The sequence below is a fragment of the Chionomys nivalis genome, chromosome 3 (assembly GCF_950005125.1).
Source record: "Chionomys nivalis chromosome 3, mChiNiv1.1, whole genome shotgun sequence".
Lineage (NCBI taxonomy): Eukaryota > Metazoa > Chordata > Mammalia > Rodentia > Cricetidae > Chionomys > Chionomys nivalis.
The window spans coordinates 104,490,049-104,517,131 of NC_080088.1; the positions used below are offsets into that span (position 1 = coordinate 104,490,049).

The window sequence follows — 27,083 nt, forward strand, 5'->3', positions numbered from 1 at the left end:
GCCGGACCGGGGTATCCAGAACGGGAACCCGGAGACCCCGGAACGGTACGCTGCGGAACGCGCGAGCCCGGACACGCCGGAATGGGACACCGCAGACACAACTGGTTCCGGAATCCGGACATGGTGAGTCGGGACCCGGCCTCCTGGTAGTCAGGGCTGCGCGGCTGCTGAAGCCGTTCGGGGTCAGCGGGAGTCGCGGGTCGATTCATTCTGGGGCAGCCCTGTCGGCTGTCAGCGAGGGCAGGCAGCCGGATGGCAGGATCGTGGGGACAACCCGATTCCGTGTGTGCGGGTCCTGCCTGACAGGAGCGCTGGGCGGAGCCCCCTTCTGAGCATCCTAATCTATGAGCCGCATCCATTCAAGACAGTAAATTCCTAAATATTTCCCACGCCAGCTTCCTGTCTCCCACTAAACTGTCCCCGCGTAGATTTCAAACAGACTCTGTGCTTTTTATCCGCCCCTTGCCACATCCAGTGGCGTATTTGAAAGGACTTGGTTTGTGTTCGTGATCGTTGCGCTGGAGCAGAAAACACAGGATAAGTTATTAGACCCCCGATAAAACTTTTCGTGTCACACTCCGCTTATCTTCTCTAAGCACAGACACTTTATCATGCTATCTTTGGGTTGCGCTTTCCCATGGCTAACTTTCAGGTGTGTCTTCATTTCCTCCCATTTTTGGGGGGTGGGTGGGTACTGGATTTCAATACTTCCTGACAGCAAGTGCTGGTACTAGGTGCTCCCAGCTGCCCTGTCTCAGGGATTGTTTAGTAAAGGGAAGTCCCCGGATTCTGTCCTACTGTGGATCTGCATGGAGCCTTTAAGGGGAGCGGCTGGATCTCAAGAGGGTGAGGGGGACCTTTGGTATATTTTATATGAAGGCACTGCATTTCTATACACACACTGGCCACTGTAATAAAACTATGTCCTTATTCTGGTATTCTTACTCTGTATTGTGACTTTTGTTTGGCTCATACAGTAAGTCAATTTTAACTTTTTTTTAAAAAGAGCTTTCACATTATTAAAAAAATTCCCATAGTAAATTTGTCATCTGCAATAGTTTCAGAGGATTACCCTCTCCCCTTCCCCTGTGTTTATGTTCCTCTCCTCCCCACTTCTTTGTTTTTTTTTTTTTTCTAGTGCGCTTCATGTAGCCCAGGCTGGTTTAGAAATATCCTTGTTTTTGCTGAAGCCTTCGGACAACTGGTTATCTCTTTTGTAACAGCCCTTCCAAAGGCTGTGTTAAATTGCTGTTGCAAATAAATTAGAATCTATGCTTTTATGCAGCTCCTGGAAGCATATACTGTAAATGATTTCTAGGACTGTACAGGACCTGTTATATTTTAAATCCCCTTTTCTGCACTTATGACTACCCTATGGATGTGCTTATACATATATTTATAGTTACCCGCTGCCTGAGGTCTAGGGAGATTTTCACCTTCTTTGCTCCCAAAGCTTGGGAGTTTATTTATAGTCCTTTGAATAAAGGATGGAAAATCGGGGTCGCTCAGTTTTTTTTTTTTTTCATGTCTGACATCAGGGCAATAGGTACCCATTGTAGATACATCACCAGGGCAATAGGTACCCATTGTAGATACATCACCAGGGCAATAGGTACCCATTGTAGATACATCACCAGGGCAATAGGTACCCATTGTAGATACATCACCAGGGCAATAGGCACCCATTGTAGATACATCACCAGATTGTGAGTTTCAGTATTCTCTTCTTTGCAAAAGCATATCCTGCCATCACTGGACCCACTTGTAGACTAGGTCTCTATTGTGTTCTGTGACTATGTCAGCAAATTTCTAATGTGCTTTTGTATAGGCTGAACATCTTCTCATTCGAGAATGAAACTAGTGCCATTCTAATACCTACTTGAGTAAACTCCATGAAGTTTAAGAATGCCCTGTTCCAATGAAAACCTAAAAGATCCCAAATCTCATCTTTTTGTAGTATTTATCTTCCTCAACTTACCGATCCCCTGGTCATTTCTATCAACACATGCGCTTTGAAATAATTGGTCATATGTGTGTGTAGTTGTACATGCCTGTATCTCTAGTAGTTGAGATGCTGCATGAGGGATTGAGTTTGGGTCCAGCTTGGGCTGCACAGGGGGTACCAAGCCCCTTCAGATCCTGCACTTGTTTGATTAGAGTTACCCCAACATATTTTATGTTATTTGTCGTGTTTCTCTGATTTCTTTCTCAGCACGCTTATCATCCGTATATGAGAGGGCTACTGATTTTTTTAAAAATTAATCTTGTATCCTGCTATAAAAATTTTCTTCGATGAGGGGAGAGAGCTACACTTTTCTATGAATATAGGGGTGAGTGTTTAGACCTATGGTCTCACTAGCTCTGGGTAGTTGGCTAGATGTCCAGTAGCAGGCATGATTTCCTTCTTGGCTAGCAAGCATTGAATACAGTTAGGAGAGTTGTTAGTTACCTCCAAGCTATTCTTACATGTGTTATGCTATTTTGGTTAGTATTGTTCATAGGCGTCATAGCTGGGTAGCACTTTTGGTTGCTTCTCTCCTTTAGAAACTTTCATGGCACCTTCTGGTACCATGAAAGTAGTCCTCAGGGAGGGGTCTTTAGGATCTGATCCTCTGGGTCCTGTGTCTGAAGTACACATTTTCTTCCGCAGTAAGGATAATAGCAGTAGCCTATCATGTTGTGGGAGTCTCCTGTACTCTCCTGTGATTATATATCCCCTTTCTAATAATCATTCTATCGGGTCTGTTCTTCTAGGGAACCCTAACTAATACAATGTGTTAAAGCTCCCTTAAGTTGACAGTTTGTCCTTGGTCCTTCCTGTGTTTCTGGTATTCTGGTTTATTTTCTAAAAGTAAAGTCTCATATACAGTGAGCAGTTAGGAAACCCACTAAACTAATGTAATTTTCATTGGTTAGCAAATTGACAGTTGAAATAGAGATGGTAGAGACTCATCTCACTTTTTGGTACCCACAATTTGCAGCTACTCCAATAGTCTGTGTATGATGATAGCATTTGCAAGTAATTTACAGACATCTTCTAGTATACTTTATTTTAGATTTCTCATAATACTTGCTATAATAGAAATACTACATAACTACTGATTTTTTTTGCACTGTTATAGAATAATAACAAGTATGTGCTCAGCTAGATTTTCCCACAGTACTTTTTATCATTTTGTACTGGGTGAGTCCGCAGATGCGAAACACACAAAGGCCACTTATGTTTTGATTGTGAGAACACTAGGGTGGTTCTGATTTCCCATCGCTTCTTAAACCATCATCTTGTAAAGTTAGGGCTTAATTTTTTTTTTGTAGTAATGGGGGTTGAACCTTGGGCATCATGCTTATGAGGCGGCTGCAGCATCCCCAGCCCCAAAGTTGTTCTGTGAAGTGAAAACAACCGTGAAGCGCAGATCTGAAAATTCAGAGCTAGGGTAGTATCCTAGAGAGAACATGTGGCGTTTGTCTTTCTGGGTCTCAGTATAAGGTTTATCAATTCCGTCCATCTCCTTGCAAATTTCATTTTCTTTACAGCTGAGTAAAACTGTAAGTAAAACTCATAAGTAAAACAGTGCAAACTCTTAAAGGACTAAACTTGCATATCCTTGATGGCTAAGGACATTGAACCATTTTAAAAGCATTCATTGACCATCTTGCACCGTATCTTCTTTGGAGAGCGTTCTCTCTGTTGAGTTCCTTAGCCCATTGATTGGGTTGTTTGTTTTCTTTTGTTTAGTTCTTTGTGCTATTGACTTTTATTTCAGGAGCGGCTGTCATTCGAGGATGTGTCCATTGCCTTCTCCCCAGAGGAGCGGGAATGCCTAGACCCTGCTCGGTGGAATTTGTATAGGGGTGTGATGTTGGAGAATTACAGGAACCTTGTCTCCCTGGGTGAGGATCTCTCGTCTACAGAATTCTTAGCTCCCTCTCTTACTTCCCTTCTCTGTAGCCTGCGTCTCAATGGCTTCTGTTTTGTATGAAGGCAGTTGGCATTCCTACGCATAAGAGAAATATTTAGAGGTTTGATGGTTTGGAGAAGATCATTTTAATTGTATTTATTTTGAAATCTCCTTTCTTGAGGAAGTGTTTCTTCTTCATGCTAGATCAGTGATTCTCAACCCCAGGGTCATACATCACATTTCCTGCATAGCAGACGATTACATCACAATCATCACAGCAACAGAATTACAGTTACAAAGGAGCAACAAAATGATGTTCTGGTTGGGGGTCAGCACAACCGGAGGAACTGTATTGAAGGGTTGCAACACTAGGAAGGTTGAGACCCAGCGCTCTAGACCAATGGTAACTCCAGAAAGTTGCCGGCACAAAGCATCGTGGCTGTGTCTTCAAACCCATTTGCTCTGAGCTGGTCACGTGTGCAACTGAAGCTCAGCATCTCCAAGTTGAAAATCCCTCACACATATTTTTTTTTTCTCTGAGTAGCCTTGGTTGGCCTGGAACTCACTCTGTAGACCAGTCTGGCTTTGAACCCGGAGATTTGCCTGTCTTTGCCTCCCAAGTACTAGGATAAAAGGTGTGAGCCTCCACCACCCAGCAGACATATTCTAATGTGTATGGCAGGGAATAATCAGAAATCATTTCCTGAAATCTCCTTTTGTGTTTCTTCTTTTCACCTAGCAAAGTATGGTCAGAGAAATGTTACTACTTAATAGGAGACTCGTAACTGAACATTGTTCTCTATTTTGTAATAAACAGGTCTCGCTGTGTGTAAGCCTTACCTGGTCTCATCGCTGGAGCAGAGACAGGTGCCTTGGGATGTGAAGAGACAAGAGTCAGGAACCATGTGCCCAGGTCAGTAGGAATGACACAGGAAGAAGTCACGCTTTCAGGTGGGGGTTGGGAAGGCCTGTTTCAGTGGAGATGACTTTTCAGGAGCCTCTGGAGCTGGACTTACAGATTGTTGTGAGCTGCCTGCCATGTGGGTACTGGGAACTGAACCTGGGTCCTCTGGAAGAGCTACGCATGCTTGAAACTGTTGGGCCACCTCTCCACCCCAGATGCATAACCTTTACGTATACAAATAACAAATTCACACAATGGCCATGGAAAGACCTATCAGCTGTCGCCATTTCTGTGGACTGGGACTATCCAGATGGTACAGCATTGAACTATGTAGAATTCAGTAGTCATTCAAGTAGATTTTTGTTTTGTTTTCTGTAGGTTTTATTTCTGTCTGTTAGAAACACTTACTCATATTTCTGCTTAGGACTCCTTAGGCTTGGGTTAGAGGGAAGTCTGTGATTGAGAGCAAGTCATGCTTTTGCAGAGGACCCCAATTTGGTTCCCAGTGTTCAGGTTGGGTGGCTCCATTGCCCCCTTCTGGCCTCTGCAAGCACCACACTCAACACACGCATACCTGTACACAAACACATGCATACATTACAAAAAGATTCTCTAGTCCCCTCTTCTCTGGTGGACCATCTGAAGTAATACCATCTTGTTGATATTGTTGTTTTTTTTTTTGTTTTGTTTTGTTTTTCGAGACAAGGTTTCTCTGTAGCTTTGGTGCCCGTCCCCAGCCTTGTAGACCAGGCTGGCCTCGAACTCCCAGAGATCCGCCTTCCTCTGCCTCCCGAGTGCTGGGATTAAAGGCGTGCGCCACCACCGTCCGGCCATCTTGTTGATATTGTAATGATCATTTAGGTTTAGGCTCAGTGTTTCCATTCTGATCTGCTGTCCAAAGTAGACCCGTTATCTCCTGCACTGAGGAGCAGGAGATACTGGAATTCCTTATCAGGGAACCATCAGACACTTCACAGGTGTATTCATTTGTTCTCCCTTTCTCTCCCAAGAGAGCAGATGATGTGGGAAGCTGCTATTGTTTTGGGTGTTGGTAGAGCGCTGTTTTCAGAGGTGCAGAGCTGGGACTGACGAGGAAGTAACAGGCTTTTCAGCAGATGCCTGTGGGGAATGGAGAGGTTCTTCTGTTTGCTGTCCTGCTGTCTGGAGGACATGTCTGCTTGTCATGGTATTGAGGTCAGATTCAGAAACAATTCACCTGAGTGTAGTAACTGAGGTGATTTGTTATTTTGATTTTTTTTTTTTTTTTGCAGGTGTTTCTTCTTATTATAACCTAGGGTCTTCACAAGAGCAGGACAAAAAAACCCATTTCTTCTAAAATATGATAGGGAGAAGATGCAGAAATTATGACCTTGACAATTTGCATTAAAAAAAGATGGAAATGTAGCAAGCCTTCAGATACCAACCAACCTTTACTTGACTCCAAGTTGGCAAAAGCTATGAATTTCATTACACCAGCATTTTTTCTCCAACACGTTGTTTCCCAGCCTCAATAATGATCTTCCTATGTTTATTACACATGTACTGGATTCTTAAGTATCTATGTCTGGATTTGGATGTAGAAAAGAATTGATGGGTGGTTAACTGAGTGCAGGATCCCACACCTGTAGATCCACATGTCGGAGGATGAAGCAGAAAGATCATGGTAAGTTCAAGGTGAGCATTGGCTCCGTACCAAGTGCCAGGATAGTCTGGACTATCCAGTGAAACCTTGTCTCAAAACAAACAACAACCACAACTAACCAAACAACAACCAATTACTGCATTTATTAAAGGTGTGTATTTTGGTACAGAGAAACAAATTTGCTGGTGACAGAGTAATGAGCCCTTCCAAAAAGACAATCCCACTTTACAGCGTGTTCTTCATTCCTAAAATCTTTTTTTTAATTTTTTAAAAAATGATTTATTTAACTTTATTTTATGTGCATTGGTGTGAAGGTGTCAGATCTTGTGGAACTGCATTTTCAGACAGTTGTGAGCTGCCATGTGGGTGCTGGGAATTGAACCTGGGTCCTCTGGAAGAGCAATCAGTGCTCTTAACCACTGAGCCATATCTCCAGCCTCTAAAATCTCTTTTCTAAAGGAGTATTTGGTTCAAAGTTTGGTCCAGCTACATTTCAATTGTTCAGTTTCCTAATAAAAGCATGGAACAGTTGTGTCTTAAGAATTACCCAAATTTCATTTAAGAGGAAACTTATGTTTCCAGATATGATGTGGACATTTACTCAAACATGCAGTTTTCTCAGCCAGTGCTCTGAGATGCCGTAGCTCTTGGTCTCTGCCGGTAATGGGTTCTCTGTTGTGCACAGTTGCTGCATTCCAGCTCTAAAATGCTTCCTAGCCTTCACATTCATTGGTGTGTGTGGAGCTTCTCTCGTAGGTGAACTCTGGTGTCAGTTCAGAATCAAACTGGTATTGAAGCCTTTGCACATTTTTGATATTTGAAGGGTTTTGCTCTGGTGTAAAAAAAATTTGGAGTCAAGTAAGGATTGGTTGGTATCTGAAGGCTTGCTACATTTCTATCTTTCTTTAATGCAAATTGTCAAGGTCATAATTCCTGCATCTTCTCCCTATCATATTTAGGAAGAAATGTTTTTTTTTTGTTTGTTTGTTTTTTTTGTTTTTTTTTTTGTTTTTTTTTTTTTGTCCTGCTCTTGTGAAGAGCCTAGGGTATAATGAGAAGAAACACCTGCAAGAAATCAAAATAACAAATCACCTCAGTTACTATGCTTAGGTGAATTGTTTCTGAATCTGACCTCAATACCATGGCAAGCAGACATGTCCTCCAGACAGCAGGACAGCAAACAGAACCTCTCCATTCCCCACAGTTAAAATTGTATGTCTTCTTTTCTCCCCAGAAAATCTGTGCGACTGTAATGACTCCGCAAAAGCCTTTGATCATCATGCAGAATGTACCATCCGTCAGTGTGCGCATAGTGGAGAGGAGCCATTGAGACATGAAGAACATGGCAAAGCTTTCCTTGATGATTCAGCTTCTGATCGGCATTTGCCCTACAAATGTAAAGACTGTGGCAAAGCCTTTAAATACCGCTCCATCCTCTCCCAACACCACGTCATTCATACTGCTGCAAGGCCCTACCAATGTCAGGAGTGTGGCAAAGCCTTCAAAAGAAGTAGGAACCTCACACAACACCAGATGACTCATAAGAGAGAGAAACCCTACAAATGTGAAGACTGTGGCAAAGCCTTCACTACACATTCTGTACTTACTCAACACCAAATCAGTCACACTGGAGAGAAACCCTACAAATGTAAAGACTGTGGCAGATCCTTTAAATATAATTCAACCCTCACTCAGCATGAAGTCATTCATACCGAAGTAAAGCCCTACAGATGTCAGGAATGTGGCAAAGCTTTCAAGAGAAGGCACACCCTTAGTCAACATCAGATAATTCATAAAGGAGAGAAACCGCACAAGTGTAAGGAATGTGGCAAGACCTTCAGTAAACATTCATCTCTTACCCAACACCAGGTCATTCACACTGGTGAGAAACCCTATAGATGTAAAGAATGTGGGAAAGCCTTCAGATATCAGTCAACCCTGACTCGACACCAAATTGTTCATACCGGGGCAAAGCCCTACAAATGTCAGGAATGTGGCAAAGCCTTCAATAATAGCTCAACTCTCAGTCGACACCAGATAATCCACACAGGAGAGAAACCCTACAAATGTCAAGAGTGTGGCAAAGCCTTTTACTGTTCCTCATTTTTGATCCAGCATATGAAAATTCATTTTGAAGAGATGCCCTATAGATGCAAAGAGTGTGGTAAACCCTTTAGGCTTTCCTCACAGCTGATTCGACACCAGAGAATCCATACTGGAGAGGAACCTTATCTGTGTAAGGAGTGTGGCAAAACCTTCAAATACCACTCCAACCTGACTCGACATCAAATACTTCATACTGGGGCAAAGCCCTACAAATGTCAGGAATGTGGCAAAGCCTTCAATAATAGCTCAACCCTTACTCGACACCAGATAATCCACACAGGAGAGAAATCCTACAAATGTCAAGAGTGTGGCAAAGCCTTTTACTGTTCCTCATACTTGATCCAGCATATGAAAATTCATTTCGAAGAGATTCCCTATAGATGCAAAGAATGTGGTAAACCTTTCAAATGTTCTTCACAACTTGTTCGACACCAGAGAATTCATAGTGGAGAGAAACCCTACATATGTAAAGAATGTGGCAAAGCCTTCAACTGTACTTCGTACCTTACTAAGCATCAGAGAATTCATACTGGAGAGAAGCCCTACGTGTGTAAAGAGTGCGGCAAAGCCTTTAATTGTTCTTCCTATCTTTCTAAACACCAGAGAATTCATGTTGGCGACAGACTGTATAAATGCAGGGAATGTGGCAAAGCCTACTACTTTTCTTCACAGCTTAACCGACATCAGAGAATCCATACGGGAGAGAAACCCTATATATGTCAAGAGTGTGGCAAAGCCTTCAACTGTTCCTCATACCTCAATAAACATCAGAGAGTCCATGTTGTAGAAAAGCCCTATGTGTGTAAGGAGTGTGGCAAGGCTTTTAACTGTGCTGCATACCTTACTAAGCACCAGAGGATTCATACCGGAGATAGAGTTTACAGATGTAAAGAGTGTGGCAAAGCCTATTACTTTTCCTTCCAGCTCAGTCGGCACCAGAGAATCCATACCCGAGAGAAATCCTATCGCTGTAAGGAGTGCGGCAAGGCCTTTATTACTTCTTCCAGCCTGAAACGGCACCAGGAAACTCATGTTAGCGAAACCCAGCAGTGTATAGAATTTGGTGAAGCCTCAAGAGTAAGAATTTGTCAGTAGATGTTTCATAAAGGGGAAACACCCTATATGTACAGTTCAGGACTTGAATAACTGCTGGGTCTCTAGCTCACACTGGAAGGCTCACACGCGAGGGAAACACTCCAAGTGTGACGAGTGCCGGAACCTGTGACAAGTGTGTAGCGGTTATTCCATACTAAATGGTCCGCAGCGGAGAGCGGCTATTCCATACTAAACGGTCCGCAGCGGAGAGCAGAGCGGCTATTCCATACTAAACGGTCCGCAGCGGAGAGCAGAGCGGCTATTCCATACTAAACGGTCCGCAGCGGAGAGCGGCTTACAGACGCGATAATATGGCCTGGCCTTGGGTCTCAGCAGAAAATTCGTATCAGAAAGAGCGCTATCCTATGTGTAGCCCTCAAAGGAGTCTAGTGCTGTCCCGGAAATCCCCTCATTAAATAAAAATATTAACAACGCTTTCTCTAATACCTCAGATCGATTTTTTAAAGACAGCCCATACCTCAATAAATCTTGATGCACATAAAGAGTTAGAACAGGACAGAAATCTTATGAGTATGTAGAATGTGGTAAAATTTTGGACTTCTGCTCACCATTAATCACCAGGGTGGAAAGAAATAGACCACAGGTGTCGCAGTTATTTGACTTCATCTCCGAAAAGATGGAGTTTGTCATACATCCAAATCTAGTGAATAACTTCACTTTTAAAAACTGTGCAAAGCTCGGCCATGAGCCATTTTAGCCTGCTTTCTGAGAAGTTTTAAACTTTTATCCAGAGAGCATAAAATAGATTTTGAAAAACTGTGTATTATGTACAAACTTTATTCGAGTGCACACATGGAGCACATGGGTCTTGTCATCTCTAATACGTATGCTTGACATCTTATTTTGTCGCCGAGATCAGACCGCCTTATTGGAGTATTACATAACAAATCTTAGTGGTATTTTGTTGAGGAATAGTGAAAGGCTGGTAATCCCTGTTCTCAGTGTCCTTATTCTTCAAACCTATGTATAGATTTGAATATTCTCCTTTAATCCATTCTTTTTGCACTTACCCAGAAATTATGAGGGATGTGTTATAGCTTTCTGAATTGTAAGTTATTTATATTGTTTTTATCATATGGGTTTTATCCACACATCACCCCTTAGTTGTACAAAGGACACAGAAGTGTTGGTATTCATTGGTGTTGACGGCAACATACAAATCACAATCTAGTGATAAGCTTTAGGAGTAGCACTGCACAAATACCATATATTTGTGGGCTATAATTAAGAATAAAAGGAAATTATAAAGAAGTTATAAAGTCTTGAACGGCCAATAGTGAGGCAGGAGCAAGGATAGGCAGGGCTGGCAGGCAGAGAGGATAAATAGAAAGAGAACCAAGGGACAGTGGGGAATGAGAACAAGGAGAGGTGGCCATCAGGGGCCACCCAGCTCCACTGCCACCGAGCCACACAGCAAGCCACAGAGAAGACGTAAAGAAAGGTATACAGAAATAGAGAAAGATAAACCCACAGGCAAAAGGTAGGATAATATAAAAAAAGCTGTCAAGAAACAAACTAAGGCTGGACATTTATACGTAAGAATAAGCCTCCATGTATGGTTTATTTGGGAGCTGGATGGTGGGCCCCCCAAAAACCAAATTAGTAAAACATCACACAACAACAAAGCTGGCAGACTATAACAAAACCAAGGGTGCTTTGGGAGGAGTAATGTGTCCTGCCTGATAGGGAGAACGAGACAACCGAAGTGTGCATGTGTGTATGTATGTGTGCATGAAGCCTGAAGGTGCCAAATGAAGTGCAAATAATAAAAACTCAGAGAAATTGGGCTTCAACATGAAGACCTGCAAAGCAAAGCAGCCAGTCACTGGCTCTTACCTCCACCTCAGTCCGGAATGGCAGTCCTGTCTCCAGGAATCCTCAGAATGAGAGCTGACTCCTCCCATCTTATATTCCTCTCTAGGGCTGGGATTAAAGGCATACACCGCTACCACCTGCTTTTTATGGCAAGCTAGCATGACTACTGGGATTAAAGGTGTGTGTGTGTGTGTCATTGCCTGGTCTGTAAGACTGATGAATGGGACTGTTTTACCCTCTGATCTTCAGGCAAGCTTTATTTATTAAAATACAAATGAAATACCACTACATGTGTGCGTGTGTGAATAGTGTATGTGTGTATATAGTGTGTGTGTGTGTGTGTGTGCAGAGAACATCTGGACATGGTGGTTTGCCTCTACAGGGTGTGTGTGGTAGTGGCAGAGATGGACACTGTTGAGGGTCGTGAGATGCATAACTAAGGCGAGGACCGGGACCAGAGCTGTCAGTGGGGGAAGATTCAGGATGGCAGTATTCTTGTAGGGGGTATGGAGTGGCACCTGCCTGGTGTGTGGGGTCCTCCCTGAGGGTGTGCTAAGGCTATGGAGATGCTTTAATAACAGTTGAAAGACTAGAGTTGTGTTGGCTAGTCTTTGTCAACTTGACACAAGCTACCGTCACCAGGGAAGAGGGAGCCTAGTTCAGAGAATGTCCCCACCAGATTGGCCTGTGTATGATGTTTTCTTGATTGGTGACTATTGTGGGAGGGGCTAGCACACTAGACAGTGCCACCTCTAGAATGGTGGTCCTGGGTGTTATTAGAAAGCAGGCTGAGTTCAAGGCCAGCCTGGTCTACAGAGTAAGTTCCAGGACAGCCTGTGCTAAAGAGCCCTGTCAAATAAAAAGTAAAAGAAAAAAAAGGAGAGAAAAAGAGAAAGCAGGCCAAGCAAGCCATGGGCAGCAAGCCAGTAAGTGGCATCCTCTGTGGCCTCTGCATCAGTTTCTGTGTTGAGTTCCACCCATGTGCATAACTGATCACTCTCAACCTCTCTGGTAATTTTAGGAAGTTGCTTTCTACTTCTGTTTGCTGCTTTCAGCAAATGATACACATGCATTATCTGTGTCAGTGGCTCTGCAGAATACATTAACTTACAATTACAGCTATGCATTTAGCTGCTATTGTAAACGTTGATTGTACAGGAAATTCCAGGCAAGTAAGGGTGATTTTTCCCTTTAAGGCAGATTAAACAAACAGTTTTAGTGCACTGTAGGCTCTCAGTCTTAAGTGACTTCAAGGTATATTATTAACTCTGGCTGTGAGGTCCAGAAAAAGTATCAGTCTCTAAGAATGTAAGAGATATTTTCAGAATATTGCATCGCCAGTCTTTAAAAGCAGTACCGCATGGATGATATGGCCAAGTTCAGCTACCAGCTTGGGATGGAGTCTTTGCCACTTCAACTACAATTGCACCAGCTTTTCTATGCTTTGGGGAGTCAGAAAACTCCACAGATTGGAGTGGTGGTCTCTCCAAGGGTCCTCTTCCTCTCTGTCTGATGCAGAGCCGGTCATTTCTCTATAATATTCCTAATATCCCATCTTAGGGTTTTATTGTTGCGAAGAGACACATGACCCCAGGAATTCTTATAAGGGAAAACAGTTCATTGGGGCTGGCTTACAGTTCAGCGGTTTAGTTCATTGTCGTCATGGTAGGAAGCATGGTGGCATGCAGGCAGATATGGTTCAGTAATGGCCACACTTAGACTCAATGCCATGTTGTCTTGTAATTTCCTCTGCAAAAGGAATTAGACCATTCCTCTCTAACGTGGCCTCACACAGAATTTTCAGGGCATGGACAGAGTGGTCAGATTCTTTGCCAAGAAAAATAACTGCCAGCCCAATTGCCATTCTTGCTCCCCCGCCTGCAATGTCACAAGCTGAGACTCTACTGTCTACATTTTTCTCAACACTTATGTCTTCTAGGCTCCACTAAAACTGTTGGGGTTTTCATGCAGTATTCGACCACTTTTCTAATCCAAAGTTCCAAAGTCTTCTACATTCCTGCAAACAAAACAAAACAAAAACCCAAGAACAAAACCAAGCAGCTGTGATCAGGTTCTTCATAGCAATAAGATGTCAACTGAGCTCGGTAACCTGACATCCGTGCATCGTGATGATGCAATGGAGCTTTATCATGCACAATAGAATATTTCAGTTCCTCATTTCAATTCTGTGATGTCACAGAGTTGTCACATACAATAGGAGCACGGTGATATTAAAATTTGGCATTATGTCACACCACTAATGGAGCGTTGTGATGCCAGAGTTCTGCATATTACAGTGGGACATTGTAACCATGGAAAATTTGACAACACAATGGAAAACTGTCCTGTCACAACACTGTGATGTTATAATTCAACATTGTGATGTCACAATAAGTCTTTGTGATGGCACAATACATCATGGTGGTATCACAATTCAGAATTTTGTTATAGTTCAGTATCCTGGAAGATGAGAAGTTTGAGAGCCGCACAGAGGATGGAGGCCTGGCTTGTGAAGTTTCAGAGGGGAGCTAAGTCCTACTGGGCCGTTTATGTGCAGGACCTGTGGTTCTGGTCAGCTGGAGCTGAAGAATCAGCTGTGATAGACAAAGACCAGAACCACTAAAGGAAAATGTTTGTTATTCTGGGGTAATTGATGCTGGCTGCTGGAACTGAGAAATTAGCAGTGACTAAGAAGAGACCAGCATCAATGAGGTGACATCTTCTAGGAAGTGTTTCCTGAGAGTCAGCACACAGAAGCTGTGTTCCAGAGGCAGCCAAGTTTGTACCTCACGCTGGCAGCTGGACTTGGTACTGTAAGAGTCACCCAGGTGGTACTGGGTTTAAAGGCATGAAGGGGCCATGGAGAGCAATAGAGGATTGGCACTATGAAGGACCAGAGGAGACCATTGGTGTAGGTGCAGCTTCAGTGGTAGTTGGAGGCCCAGGACTGAGGGGTCATGCAGTGGGTTTGATACCAGGAAGAGAGCCTGCTAGAGGCTATTGGTCAAAGTGCAGCCCAGTTGCATCAACAGACCCCAGCATTTTGGAGACACCAGAACCATAGGGCGACCAGGAAGAGCAGCAGGTGTGGAGTGGAGCCTGCTGGAGCCTAGAAGACAAGCAGGGGGTGCTGCAGAGGGCAGAGACAGAGAAGTGACCCATGCCCCTTGGAGGAGCCCAGAAGATGAGGACTGAACCCCAGACAATTGGACATTAAGCTATTTAAAATTTTAGAATTTGATTTTGCTTTGTTCAGATTGTGCCTGTGCCCTGGATCTTCCCTCTTGAAGTAAGAAAGTATTTTGATTTGACAGGACCCTACAGTTGAGGGACTTTGAATTTTAAAAGGCTTTGGATTTTAAAGAATGGCTTTAATTTTTTTCCCCAGACAGGGTTTCTCTGTGTAGTGTTGACTGTCCTGAAACTCAGACCTGAAAGATAAATGGGAGGAAGCCAGGAGCGGGCCCAGGAAGAGGAGAGCTTGGATCAGTAATTGGGGAAGAGGTGGGGAGTCTGAGAAGATTTAGTTCTGGAAGGAGGGGGTAGGGGTGGGTGAAAGATATGAGTAGGGAGATGATTAGAGAAATTGTCTGAGATGCAGGGCAGACAGACAGGAAGAAGCCCATTGCCTTTGACGACAGAAATAGCATTGAGAAATAGAAATAATTCCACTGTTCAGAATGATATTCAGGCTGCCCTGTAATCAGCATGCTTTTTGTTGTTGTTGTTTTTATGATAAGATCTCACTGAGCAGTGGTGGCACACACCTTTAACCCCAACACTGGGAAGGCAGAAACAGGCAGATCTCTGAGTCTGAGGCCAGCCTGTACTACAGAGAGAGTTTCAGGATAGCCAGGGCTACACAGAGAAACCCTGTCTTGATGCCCCCCCCCCCAAAAAAAAGGCTAGACAAGATCTCACCGAGTTTCTCAGGCTGACCTTGAATCTAAGATCCTGCCACCATCACTTTTCAAGCAACTGGAATTAGAGAAAGATCATTTTGACAGCAATCTTTGCTTTTATCATTCAGATGAGATACATTGATTACATAAATGACTAATCTTAATTGGTAGGTGTGATCCGGTGTGCATCTGCAGTTCAAGGTGACCTTGAATTCAGAATGTTGGGATTAAAGGCGCGTGCAACCACCTATGCTGGCTGAGACTAGCTTTTTTAAACAGACAAATTTTTAGGCGTTTGAATTCTTAAGGACTGTAGAACTTACACAATTTGGAATATTGTGATGCTCTTAATTAATGTGATATAACAATACAGCACTGTGAGGTAACAATGTAGCATTGTGATGGAACACTGTAATGGAACAATGGAGCATTTGTGATGTAACAATGGGTCACTGTGATATAATAAATTAGAATACTGTAATCACAATGGATCACTGTGATGTAACACTGTAGCACTGTGATGTAACATTGGAACACTGTGATATAACAATGGAGCATGTGATTTAACAATGGAGTACTGTGATGTAACAATGGAACACTGTCGTATAACAATGGATCACTGTGATGTAGCAATGGACCATGGTGGTATGATAATGGATCACTGTGAAGTATCAATGGAGCATTATGATGTAAAAATAAGAGACTGATAAAACAATGGAACATTTTGTTATTACAATGGATCATTCTGATGTAACAATGGAGCATTGTGACCTACAAATGGATTACTGTGATGTAACAATGGACCACTGTGGTATAAGAATGCAACCCTGTGATGTAACAATGGAGCAGTGTGATATAACAATGGAACACTGTGTGGTAACAAGGGAGCACTTTGAGGTAACAATGTATCACTGTGATCTTAAAATGGAGCATTTTGATTTTGATGAAAAATGGATCACTCTTATGTAATAATATAACATTGTGATGTAACCATGGAGCACTGTGACGTAACAATGTATCAATCACTGTGATGTAACAATGGAGCACTGTGCTGTAACAGTGGATTACTGTGATGCAACAATATAGCATTGTGATAGAATTATGGAGCACTGTGATGTAACAATGGAGCACTGTGATGTAACAGTGAAGCACTGTGATGTAATAGTGCATTACTGTCATGAAACAATTGAGCACTATGAGGTAACAATGGAATAGTGTTAGGTAACTAGCATTGTGGTATAACAGTGGATAGCTTTGATATATGGAACACTGTCATGTAACAATTGATTACTGTGATGTAACAGGATCAATGTGATGTAACAATAGAGCACTGTGACGTAACAACAGAGCACTGTGATGTAACAATGGAGAACTGATAGGTAATGGAACATTGTCATGTAACGATGGATCACTCTGATATAAGACTGGACCTCTGGGATGTAACAATGGATAACTGTGATATAACAGTGGAACACTCTGATGTAAAAATGGAGCAGTGATGTAACAATGGAGCACTGTGATGTAACAATGGAGCACTGTGATGTAACAGTGGATTATTGTCGTGTAACAATGGAACAATGTGATATAAAAATGAAGCATTGTGATGTTACAATGGATATTTGTGATGTAACAAAGGAGCACTGTGATGTAACAATGGAACACTGTGATGTAACAATGGAACACTGTGATATAACAATGGAACACTGTGATATAACAATGGAACACTGTCGTATAACAGTGGAACACTGTGATGTAACAATGGAACACTGTGATGTAAAAATGGAACACTGTCGTATAACAATGGAACACTGTGATGTAGCAATGGAGCTCTGTGTATAACAATGGAGTATTGTGATATAACAAGAAATTAATATGATGTAACAATGGTGCATTGTAGTATAACAATGTAGCATAGTGATATAATAATGGCTCACTGTGTTGTAACAATGGCGCAGTATGTAACAATGGAGTATTGTGGTATAAAAATGTGTCACTGTGATGTCACAATGTATCTCTGTGAGGTAACAATAGAGCACGGTGATATAAAAATGTAATATTGTCATGGAACGGAGCATTGTGGTATAACAATGGATCAGTATGATGTCACAATGGAGCACAGTGATGTAACAAGGGAGCAGTGTGACACAATAATGGATCACAGTATTGTAACAATGGAGCATTTAATATATCAATAAGCTCTGGGATATTACAATGGAGCACTGTGATGTAACAATGGAGCACTATCATGTAAAAATGGACCTTTGTGGTATAATAATGGATCACTCTGATGTTTCAATGGAGCATTGTGTTGAAATAATGAAGCACTGCAATGTAACAATGGAATATTGTGATAGAACAAAGGAGTACTTTATATAACAATGGAGCTCTGTAATGTAGCAATAGATGACTGTGATTTAATAATGGAACACCGTGATGTAACAGTGGATCACTGTGATGTAACAATGGAGCACTATCGTGTATCAATGGAGCAGTATCGTGTATCAATGGAGCACTATCGTGTATCAATGGAGCATTGTGTTTAACAATGGACCATTGTGATATAATAGTGGTTCATTGTGACATAACAATGGCAGTTGTGTTGTAACAATGGAGCACTGTGATGTAACAAGAACTGTGGTATAACAATTGAACACTCTAATGTAACAATGGAACATTGTGATATAAGAAATGAGGACTGTGATATAACAGTGGAGCACTGTGATATAACAATGGAACATTGTGATATAAGAAATGAGGACTGTGATGTAACAATGGAGCACTGTGATGTAACAATTAAGCATTGTTTTATAATAATGGATCACTGTGATGTAACATTATAGAATACTGTGATGTAGCAATGGATAACTGTGATGTAACATTAGGCTTTTGATGTAACAGTGTAGCAAAGTGATATAACAATGTAGCATTATGATATAACATTGGACCACTGTAATGTAACATTGGAACACTGTGATGTAACAATGGATCATTGTGGTATAACAATGGAGCATTGTGTTAAAACAATGGAGCACTGTGATGTAGGAATGACCCACTATGATGGAATAATGGAGCACTGTGAAGCAATAATGGAGGACTGTAATGTAACAATGGAGCGCTGTGATGGAACAAGGGAGGATTGCATTATAACAATGGAGCATTTTGATGTAACAACAGAGCACTATGATGTAAAAATGGAGCACTGTGATGAAACAAGGGAGCACCGTCATTAACAATGGAACACTGTGATGGAACAATGGATCACTATGATGTAATAATGGATCACTGTGGTATAACAATGGAGCATTGTGATATAACAATGGATTGATTTGATCTAACATGGAGAACTGTGATGCAACAATGATGACAATAGATCTCTGTGTTGTAACAATGGAGGATTGTGATATAACAATGGAGGACTGTGATGTAATAATGGGAATTGTAATATATCAATGGAGCAGTGGAATGTAATAAAGGTGCAATATGGTATAACAATGGAGCAATGTGATGTAACACTAAGGGTTTATGGTATAACAATGGTGCACATTGATATAACAATGAAGCAATGTGACAATACAGTGGATCACTGTGATATAACAATGGAGCTCTGTGATGTAACAAGGGAGCACTCTGATATCACAAAGGAGCACTGTGATGTAACAATGAAGCCTTGTGATGTAACAATGGATCATTGTGATGTAACAATGGAACATTGTGTTATAACAATGTATCACTGTGATGTTACAATGGAGCATGGTGATATAACAATGTAGCACTGTTAAGTATCAATGGAGCACTGTGGTATATCAATGGAGCACTAGGAAATAATAATGGATCACTGTGATGTAACAATGGATAACTGTGATGTACAATGGAAAATATAATGTAACAATGGAGTACTGTGATGTAACAATGGAGTATAATAATTAAAGACGGATGTCACAATGTAGAATAGTGTGATGTATCCATTGATCACTGTGATGGAACAATGTAGCTTTGTGATGTAACAATGTAACACTGTGATGTAGCAATGGAGCACTATGAATTTACAATGGAGCATTGTGATATAATAATGAAGCACTGTGATGGAACAATGGTGCATTGTATTTTAAGAATAAATCATTGTGATGTAACAATAGAGCATTGTGGTGTAATAATAAATCACTTTGATTTAAGAAGGTAAAATAGTGTGATGTAACAATGGAGCACTGTGACTGAAAAATTGTAATAAAACAATGGTGCATTGTGGTATAACAGTGGAGTACTTTGATGTAACTGGATCAATGTGATGTAAAAATAGAACACTGTGATATAACAATGGAGCATTGTGATACAATAATGGATCACTGTGATGTCACAATGTAGAATAGTGTGGTATAAAAAATGGATCACTGTGATGTAACAATATAGCATTGTGATGAAACAATGGACCTTAAATTTTTATTAATAAACCCAATTCTTTACCAATGTAAAAAATTAATTACTATATCATATCCCTGTTTTTTTTTTCCTTAGAAAGAGCTCGACTGTTACCATTAACCATTTATAATCAACCCCTTTTAAAGAAATCACATATATAAACAATCATTTTGGAAATTTGGGTGCTATTTTCTCCAAACTGCTTCCTGCTCTTTATTGGGTGAAATATTTTTAGGGTTCATGGAGACCTTTTGGGGGTTTTGTCCCATCAAGCCATATTAGCCTAGAAGGAATCCACAGGTTCTCATTTTCTGTGGAAACAAAATCAGAACCTCTTTTCCAAAGTAACATATCCTTAGACTCAAATTTTGAAGTCAAGATACCTTTAAAATATATGTTAGTTTTGCTTAGCAGCCCATACAATGAACTGTGTCTCTGTAGTTAGCTCATTCACAGTCAAAAAATTCAAAGAAAATACAATAATATACACAATCCAGAATCTTTGTATATATTCTATCTTTATGTGTTTTTTAGTCTATTTCTTTTATTTTTATCTTTTAATCTTTTTTTTTTGAGGCAGGGTTTCTCTGTGTATTTTTGGCTGTCCTGGATCTCACTCTGTAGACCAAGTTAGCCTTGAACTCACAGAGATCGCCTCCCTCTGCCTTTCAGGTGCTGAGATTAAAAGTGTGTGACATCACACTCAGCTACTCTATTTCCTTTTTAAGGACTTCCTCTAACCTTTTATTTCCTCTCAAAGTCTATGTATAGTTTTAAACACACCGTAAATAGTTTATAGTTTTTTTTCTGTCTGAAACTGTCTTCACTGCTTATGCTTATCTTTTTGCTTATCTTTTTCTGAGCATATGAGTCTTTAATTTGCTAAACAGAATGGCTAGGATTAAAGCTCCTTCTTTGGTGGCTGGATCCACCACATTCCTTTACTTTCTGAGAGTCTAACTTCAGTGGAGGCTCAGAGTGAGAGCCATGTTTATTGCCACAACTCTGGAGTTCCAAGGTCCATGCCACCACCAAGAAGCCTACCTCTGGCTGCTCAAACACCATTTACGTGTTTGGTGGCAGAGCCTCTTAAAAGAACTGCAAGGTTTTTGCCACTAATACTGAGTTAGGAAACCTCTCAAAGGAGCCACACCCCTGCTTGTCTCTAGCAAACATAGCCCACCTGAGACAATGCTGCTAGAGAAGCCATACTTGATTCTGTTCTTTTCTGTCCAGAATTCCTTTTTTTTTTTTTTAAAGCTTTCTCAGGTTTTATGTGGAAATTCTTAGCAAGCACCATTTGTAGATGAAGATTGTTCTTTCATTTCCTGGCCACCCAGACCCATGTAATCACACAGAAACTATATAATTACAATGCTGTTTGGCCAATGGTTCAGGCATATTCCTAGCTAGCTCTGACATCTTAAATCAACCCATTTCTATTAATCTATATATCACCATGAGGCTATGGTTTATGATAATGTTCTGGCATCTTTCTCCTTCAGTGGCTACATGGCATCTCTTTGGCCCCACCTACTCTTTCTCTATTTCTCTGTTTGGATTTCTCACCTGGCTTTACTCTGCTAAGCCATTGGCCAAAACAGTTTTATTCATCAACCAATAAACACAACACATATACAGGAGGATTGTGATTCAGCAACAGAACACTGAATTATCAACACTGTTCTTTGTGATGTCACACATAATAGAGCATGGCTATGTCACAATGGAGGACTGTCAATGACACAGTGGGGCACTTTGATGTCATCTTAGGTGTTTGCAGTGGCATAGTGGAGAATTATGTCAGAGTGGGTCATTGTGATGTCAAAATTGAACACTGTTGTACCATAACCATACTGTTATACAAATGTGCACTGTGACATCACAATGCAATATTCTGATGGCACAATGGAGTACTGGAATGGTATATCGGAGCATTGTAATGTTACAATTCAGCATTGTGATGACACAATAAAGTATGATGTCAGAGGCATCATCGTGATGACATAATGGCCTCACTTATACTATAGTGATGACAGAGGCTGCACTGTGGTTTGAAAACTGAGCATCAGGATGTCACACCCTTCCACACTGTATTAATTATTCTTCTGTTGCTGTGATATAACCACCATGACCTAGACAGCTTATGAACAAATGAGCTTACATTGGCTTACAATTCCAGGTGGTTAGAATACATGATGATGGAGTGGAGGCATGACAACAGGTACAAGGCATGTCAGCAGGAGCAGCTGAGAGCTCACATCTTGAGCGTCACGTCTGAAGCAGAGAGAACAAATGGGAGATGGCGTGTGACTTTTGAACCATGGAGCCACCTCTCTAGCTTCCTATTTTGTATTTTGAGACAGGGTCTCACTACGTACCCTATCTGCCCTTGAACTCTCAGCAATCCTTTTGCCTCCTGAATTTTGGGATTTCAGGCATGGCTCACCAGTCCCCAAACTCCCCACTTTGTTTATTGTGTGTCTATAAATTCCTGGATCTCTGGAGTCACCAAGTTTGATGAGCTGGGCATGGTGGCACGTGCCTGTAGTCCCAGGACTCTGGAGGCGGAGGCGGAAGAGTGGATTGTGAGTTCCAGACAGTGAGACCTTGCCTTAAAACAAATGGACACCAAAAGTACTTGGGAGGCCGAGGCAGGAGGATTGCTGCAGTTCAAGTTTACTCAGGGTTTTGTAGTAAGTTCTTGACCAGCTCAAACTGTGATAAGATACTCTGCCTCAAAAGAAAACCACAAGCAAAGAATTCTTGTGAGCCCGTGTCCTGCTTCTGGTATTCTGGCCAAGCACATGCCTACCACGGTATTTAGCTGAGATGGATCTTATGTGTGAATCCTAGAGGGGGAAAAGGACTTGACAATTTTAAGTAGCAGAGATTCTCTCCTGCTTCTGTAGATATGAACTGAAATGGATTTTGGGCCATCGGGTGCTCACTACTCAGAGTAGTGGTGGTTGGGGGGGTATGTATGTGAAGCTGGGATAGGAAATCCCTATATTTAGAGATGTCAGAGGGTAAGGGATATCTGATCCCTGAATTTAGATAGGGTTGCCTGGGTTTAGAGAGCAAGGGACTCTGAGTTTAGAAGATTGGTGTCTTAGTGAGGGTTTCTATTCCTGTGATGAAACACCATGACCAAAAGCACCCTGGGGAGGAAAGGGTTTATTTTTCCTAGGCTTATACTTCCCATTACTGTTCATCATCAAAGGAAGTCAGGGTAGGGACTCAAGGCAGAAACCTGGGGGCAGGAAATGATGCAGAGGCTGCTTACTGGCTTGCTCCTTGTGACTTGCTCAACCTGCTTCTTATAACATCCAGGACCACCAACCCGGGGGGGGCACCCACATTGGACTGGGTCCTCTCCCATCAATCAGAAATTAATACCCTTCAGGCTTGCCTACAGCCGGATCTTATTGGAGGTATTTTCTCAATTTAGGCTCCCTCTTCTTCGACGACTCTAGCTTGCGTCAAGTTCACATGAAACGAGCCAGCACAGCTAGTGGAGGTACCACAGAGGGTGTAAGGCAAGATATTTCGGAAGTTAATTATATTGTCCTACCCGATCTCAGGGCTAACGCCGTGCTAGATTAGCAAATTACAGAAAGGCACTAGATAAGGTGACCTCTGTGACCTACTGCTGGTTGGAGACAGAGAGGTGTAATGGGTTTCTCGGAGGTATGGATGCTTGGGAACGGGAGAGGGTGATCGACCTAGTACTATGCCATATTCTTCCTCATTTGCTTCCCCACATCTAACCTCACCTCCATCAAATAGCCCGAGGCTCAGATAGAGAAGGGACTTGGGAAACTCTGGCAAAGCTTGCATTGAGCTGCAGTCCAGCAGGATGGGCGTTCCTTCTAGCTGAGTGGAAGAGTGTGCTCTGTGAGCGACTTTTCCTCCACGGGTGCTGTGGCCTGGAGGGAGACTGAGAAAGGGCTCCAGGGGTCCTAGGTCCTAGCACTGCCTGTGTGTTCAGACTGCCATCTGTGGGCATCAGTGGCTCCTCTGTGGGCCCTAAGCCGACCTGTGAGCCTGCCGCTGTCACAGGTGTCAAAGGACTTAGCTTGTTTCCGATGGACTCAGCCATCCGCAGTTGACAGGAAGGAGAGTCTGGTGAGACATCCTGAAGCTGCATGGATAAGTCATAGGCAAGCAGAAGTTCCCATGGAGCCATTGGGTTAGCGTGAGATAGAGCACATCATAGGCCTCCTAGTCCCTGGCTTCAAGGTGATGACCCACTGAAGTCCTACTTTCTAGTGGGTTGCCTTGGTCTGGACCATACCCAGGCAGCTCTTCTCATGAGACCCACCATCCTCTGCAGCATCCAGTGGTTTTGGAGAGATGACTCAGTGGTTGAGAGTATTGACTGCTCTTCTAGAGGACTGGGGTTGAGATCCAGCATCCACATGGTGGCTCCTAACTGTCTGTAACTCATTTCCAGAAAATCCAACCACTTTTCTGGCTTCCATGGGCACTAGGCATATATGTGGTATACAGACACAAAAGAATGCATGCTAAAAGGAGAAAAAAATTAAAGCAGATTGCATGCAGCCAGGCATGATGGTTTAAACCTGTGATCCTGGCCTTCAGGAGGCAGAGCAGGAGGAAGAACACAGCAGTGGTCAGGCTAGCCTGGTCTACATAGCACTTTCCAGGCCAAGTGGGGCCACTTAGTGAGACTTCCGGCTTTTAATAAAAACTCATCTCCAAGGCAGCAGGGATGTAGTTTAGGACTGGAATACAGCTCAGCAATAAAAGGCTTTTCTAACATGGGCCATGAAGGGTTCATGACCTAAAGCAGGGAATCTCAGAGGATCTGAGAAACTTCCGATTCAGCATAATGCAAGAACACCTGCCTTTCAAAAAGCCAGGAGTGAGGACATCCTCTGACCTCATTCATCCTTGAAACTATAAAGAACATATCTACTGATAAAACCTTCCTCCCCCGATGGTCCCTCTTCTGGACTATAAAGCCCCCAGCTCCCAGTGCCTGGGCATACAGTCTCTGTTCCTGCAGAGAGAATGGTACCCTTCAATTTCTCTGATTAAAGGACAATCTGATCTTTCAGAGGTCAGTTCCTCTTTTGTTTCCACATCAGTTCATCTAACAGGCCAGGCCCTATGCTTAATCCCCAGCAGTATAAAAACAGAACAAAAAAGTAGATTATGTCTCAGTTGGCTTTAACGGGTGCTCATGGGCTGGGGCTTTGGTGGAGAGTGTCTGTGGATGGTGGCTTGCTTGACTTCTGCCTGCTAGAACTGAATGAACTCTGATCCTCTGCAAGAGCAATACATGCTCTTTAATGGCTGAGCCATCTCCATAGGTCCCTGGCCTTGAACACTTGATCCTCCTGCCTCTAACTCCCAAATACTGGGCTTCCAGGTGTGTGCTACCACACCATGGAGAAACCACACCCACCCGTCAGGAGAGTTCTGCTTTCCCAAATAGTCCCAAGACAAAAGACGGGGCTGCTGCCTTGCACCAAACCCCTGAACAGAACATGTTAAAGATCAAAGAGGAGTCACCAGGCTGAGACAGTTGGCGGCTTGGCCTTTCCAGAAGTCAGGACCAGATCAGAATGATAACCCCAAAGTCCCCAACAGGCCAGGTTCAACTGGCCTCACGAATCTCTCCTGGTCTCCATCTTGACTGCTTCCAGTTTACCAGCAGTCAGTCAGTGACCTGAAGCATTCTGTCCCAGCCTCTAGAAGAGAATAACTTTGAGAGGTGTAGTTCAGTTGGAATACAGTGCTTGTCTAATAGGCGTGAAGCCCTGGGCTCCATCCCCAGCACAGCATAAACTGGACATGGTGATACACATCAAAGATTTTTATCACTTAGACCAGTGGTTCTTAACCTCCTGAATACAGTTCATCGTGCTGTGGTGACCCCAAACGTAAAATTATTTTCATTGATACTTTCTGACTCTAATTTTGCTACTGTTATGAGCCGTAACGTAAGTTTGCTGATAGTCTCAGGTGATTACTGTGAAAGGGTCATTTGACCCCAAAAAGGTCGCGACCCACAGGTTGAGAACTGCTGACTTCCGGGATAGAGGAAGGAAGATGGGGAGACCAAGGTCATCTGGCCAGCCTGGGCTACAAAATGAGACCTTCTAAAACACCAACACAAAACAAAACATAAATACAATTCTCTGGAGAAGGAGGCAGAGCCTGGTGTGGGGAGAGCGGCTACTAGGGCCCTGGTAAGAATACTGACAACAGTGGCTTCCTGGGCTCCAGGAAATATTCCAGAGGCTGAAGTCAGTTATAGTCAGAACAGTAGGACACAGAGGACACACAGTAACCGGAAGGACTAAGGAACAAGGCACAGAGCTGGACCTGATACATCCTGGGGATGCACTTTGCCTAGGATGGAAGCTAGGATATGAAAACAGGAGTCAGGGGCCTGGTTTCCAGCCTCTGGAGATGAGAGCGAAAGCACCCTGTCTGTACTGGGCTCGGAACACTCAGGGCAGTCACGTCAGCCACACCTGTGTGCATGAGGACATTGCGCGTGGCCACTTCACTTTTGTGAGCTTCGTCCTTGGTGGGAGTCATCCAGAGACTCCTGTCACCCAGGGACAGTTGCTCCAGCTTCCTGTTCAACAATGGTAACTTAGCTTTTCTCCCCATTGAAATTATTTCCTCGTCCACAGGGTGCTCCAGCTGTAGGGCTTTCCCAGATCTCCAGCCTCAGTGTTAGTGGCCTACGCTGCCTGTTCCTCAATGACTGGCGTTCCATGGGGTCAGAAACAACAGTATACATAGCGTCCAGGCTCTGGCTCCCAGAGTCCCCGTCTCAGGACCCGGCAGAGCCTCCGCCAGCCCTGTAGGGACTCAGCCTCTGAAACAGGACTAGGCCTGCAGGATGTTGGCTTGCTGGGATTTGGGGAAATGTTTGTTACTGCCGCGTAACTCTGCCCATGCAGTTGGATACACTTAGGACATCTTGGCTTGTCCTGTAGAGAGACGGAGCTGCCAAGGTAAAGCATGCAGAGAGATGCATTCAGCCTGTAGCACATGCCCAACCCATGACTCGGAGACCTGGAGGTCACTCAGCAAAAATGTCCAGGCGAGCTCTGTTCCTTCGCTCATCCATCTCCTTTGTTATCTGGCTCCTATCTGTGTTTGACTTTACTCCTAACCACCCTCACATGCTCCCAGCCCCATCCATGCTGGCCTCCAGCATCTCCTTCCAGAGGTGCCGGGCTTCTGCTTTAATCTGCAGGGCATAGGCTCTCTAGAGCTTTGCAAGGCTTATTGTT

At 42.9% G+C, this 27,083-nt stretch overlaps 1 protein-coding gene across 2 annotated transcripts; it reads left to right on the plus strand.

The window, feature by feature from the left end:
• Positions 1–10,074, plus strand: LOC130871456 (zinc finger protein 11). Of its 2 annotated transcripts, XM_057764809.1 has the most exons (4): positions 89–123; positions 3,765–3,891; positions 4,717–4,812; positions 7,680–10,074. In XM_057764809.1, the coding sequence occupies exons 1-4, from the start codon at positions 121–123 to the stop codon at positions 9,644–9,646; spliced, it is 2,193 nt and encodes a 730-aa protein (XP_057620792.1). In that variant the 5' UTR covers positions 89–120; the 3' UTR covers positions 9,647–10,074. The 2 variants fall into 2 exon arrangements, with proteins under 2 accessions (XP_057620793.1, XP_057620792.1); XM_057764810.1 differs by lacking the exon at positions 3,765–3,891 and having other exon boundaries at positions 1–123.
• Positions 10,075–27,083: the final 17,009 nt, after the last annotated feature.

What these genes read in the sequence shown, in the direction of transcription:
- LOC130871456 (XM_057764809.1), top strand. An exon ending in CAGGAACCTTGTCTCCCTGG is followed by an intron (nt 3,892 to 4,716) that starts GTGAGGATCTCT and finishes TGTAATAAACAG; the next exon opens with GTCTCGCTGTGTGTAAGCCT. An exon ending in GTCAGGAACCATGTGCCCAG is followed by an intron (nt 4,813 to 7,679) that starts GTCAGTAGGAAT and finishes TTTTCTCCCCAG; the next exon opens with AAAATCTGTGCGACTGTAAT.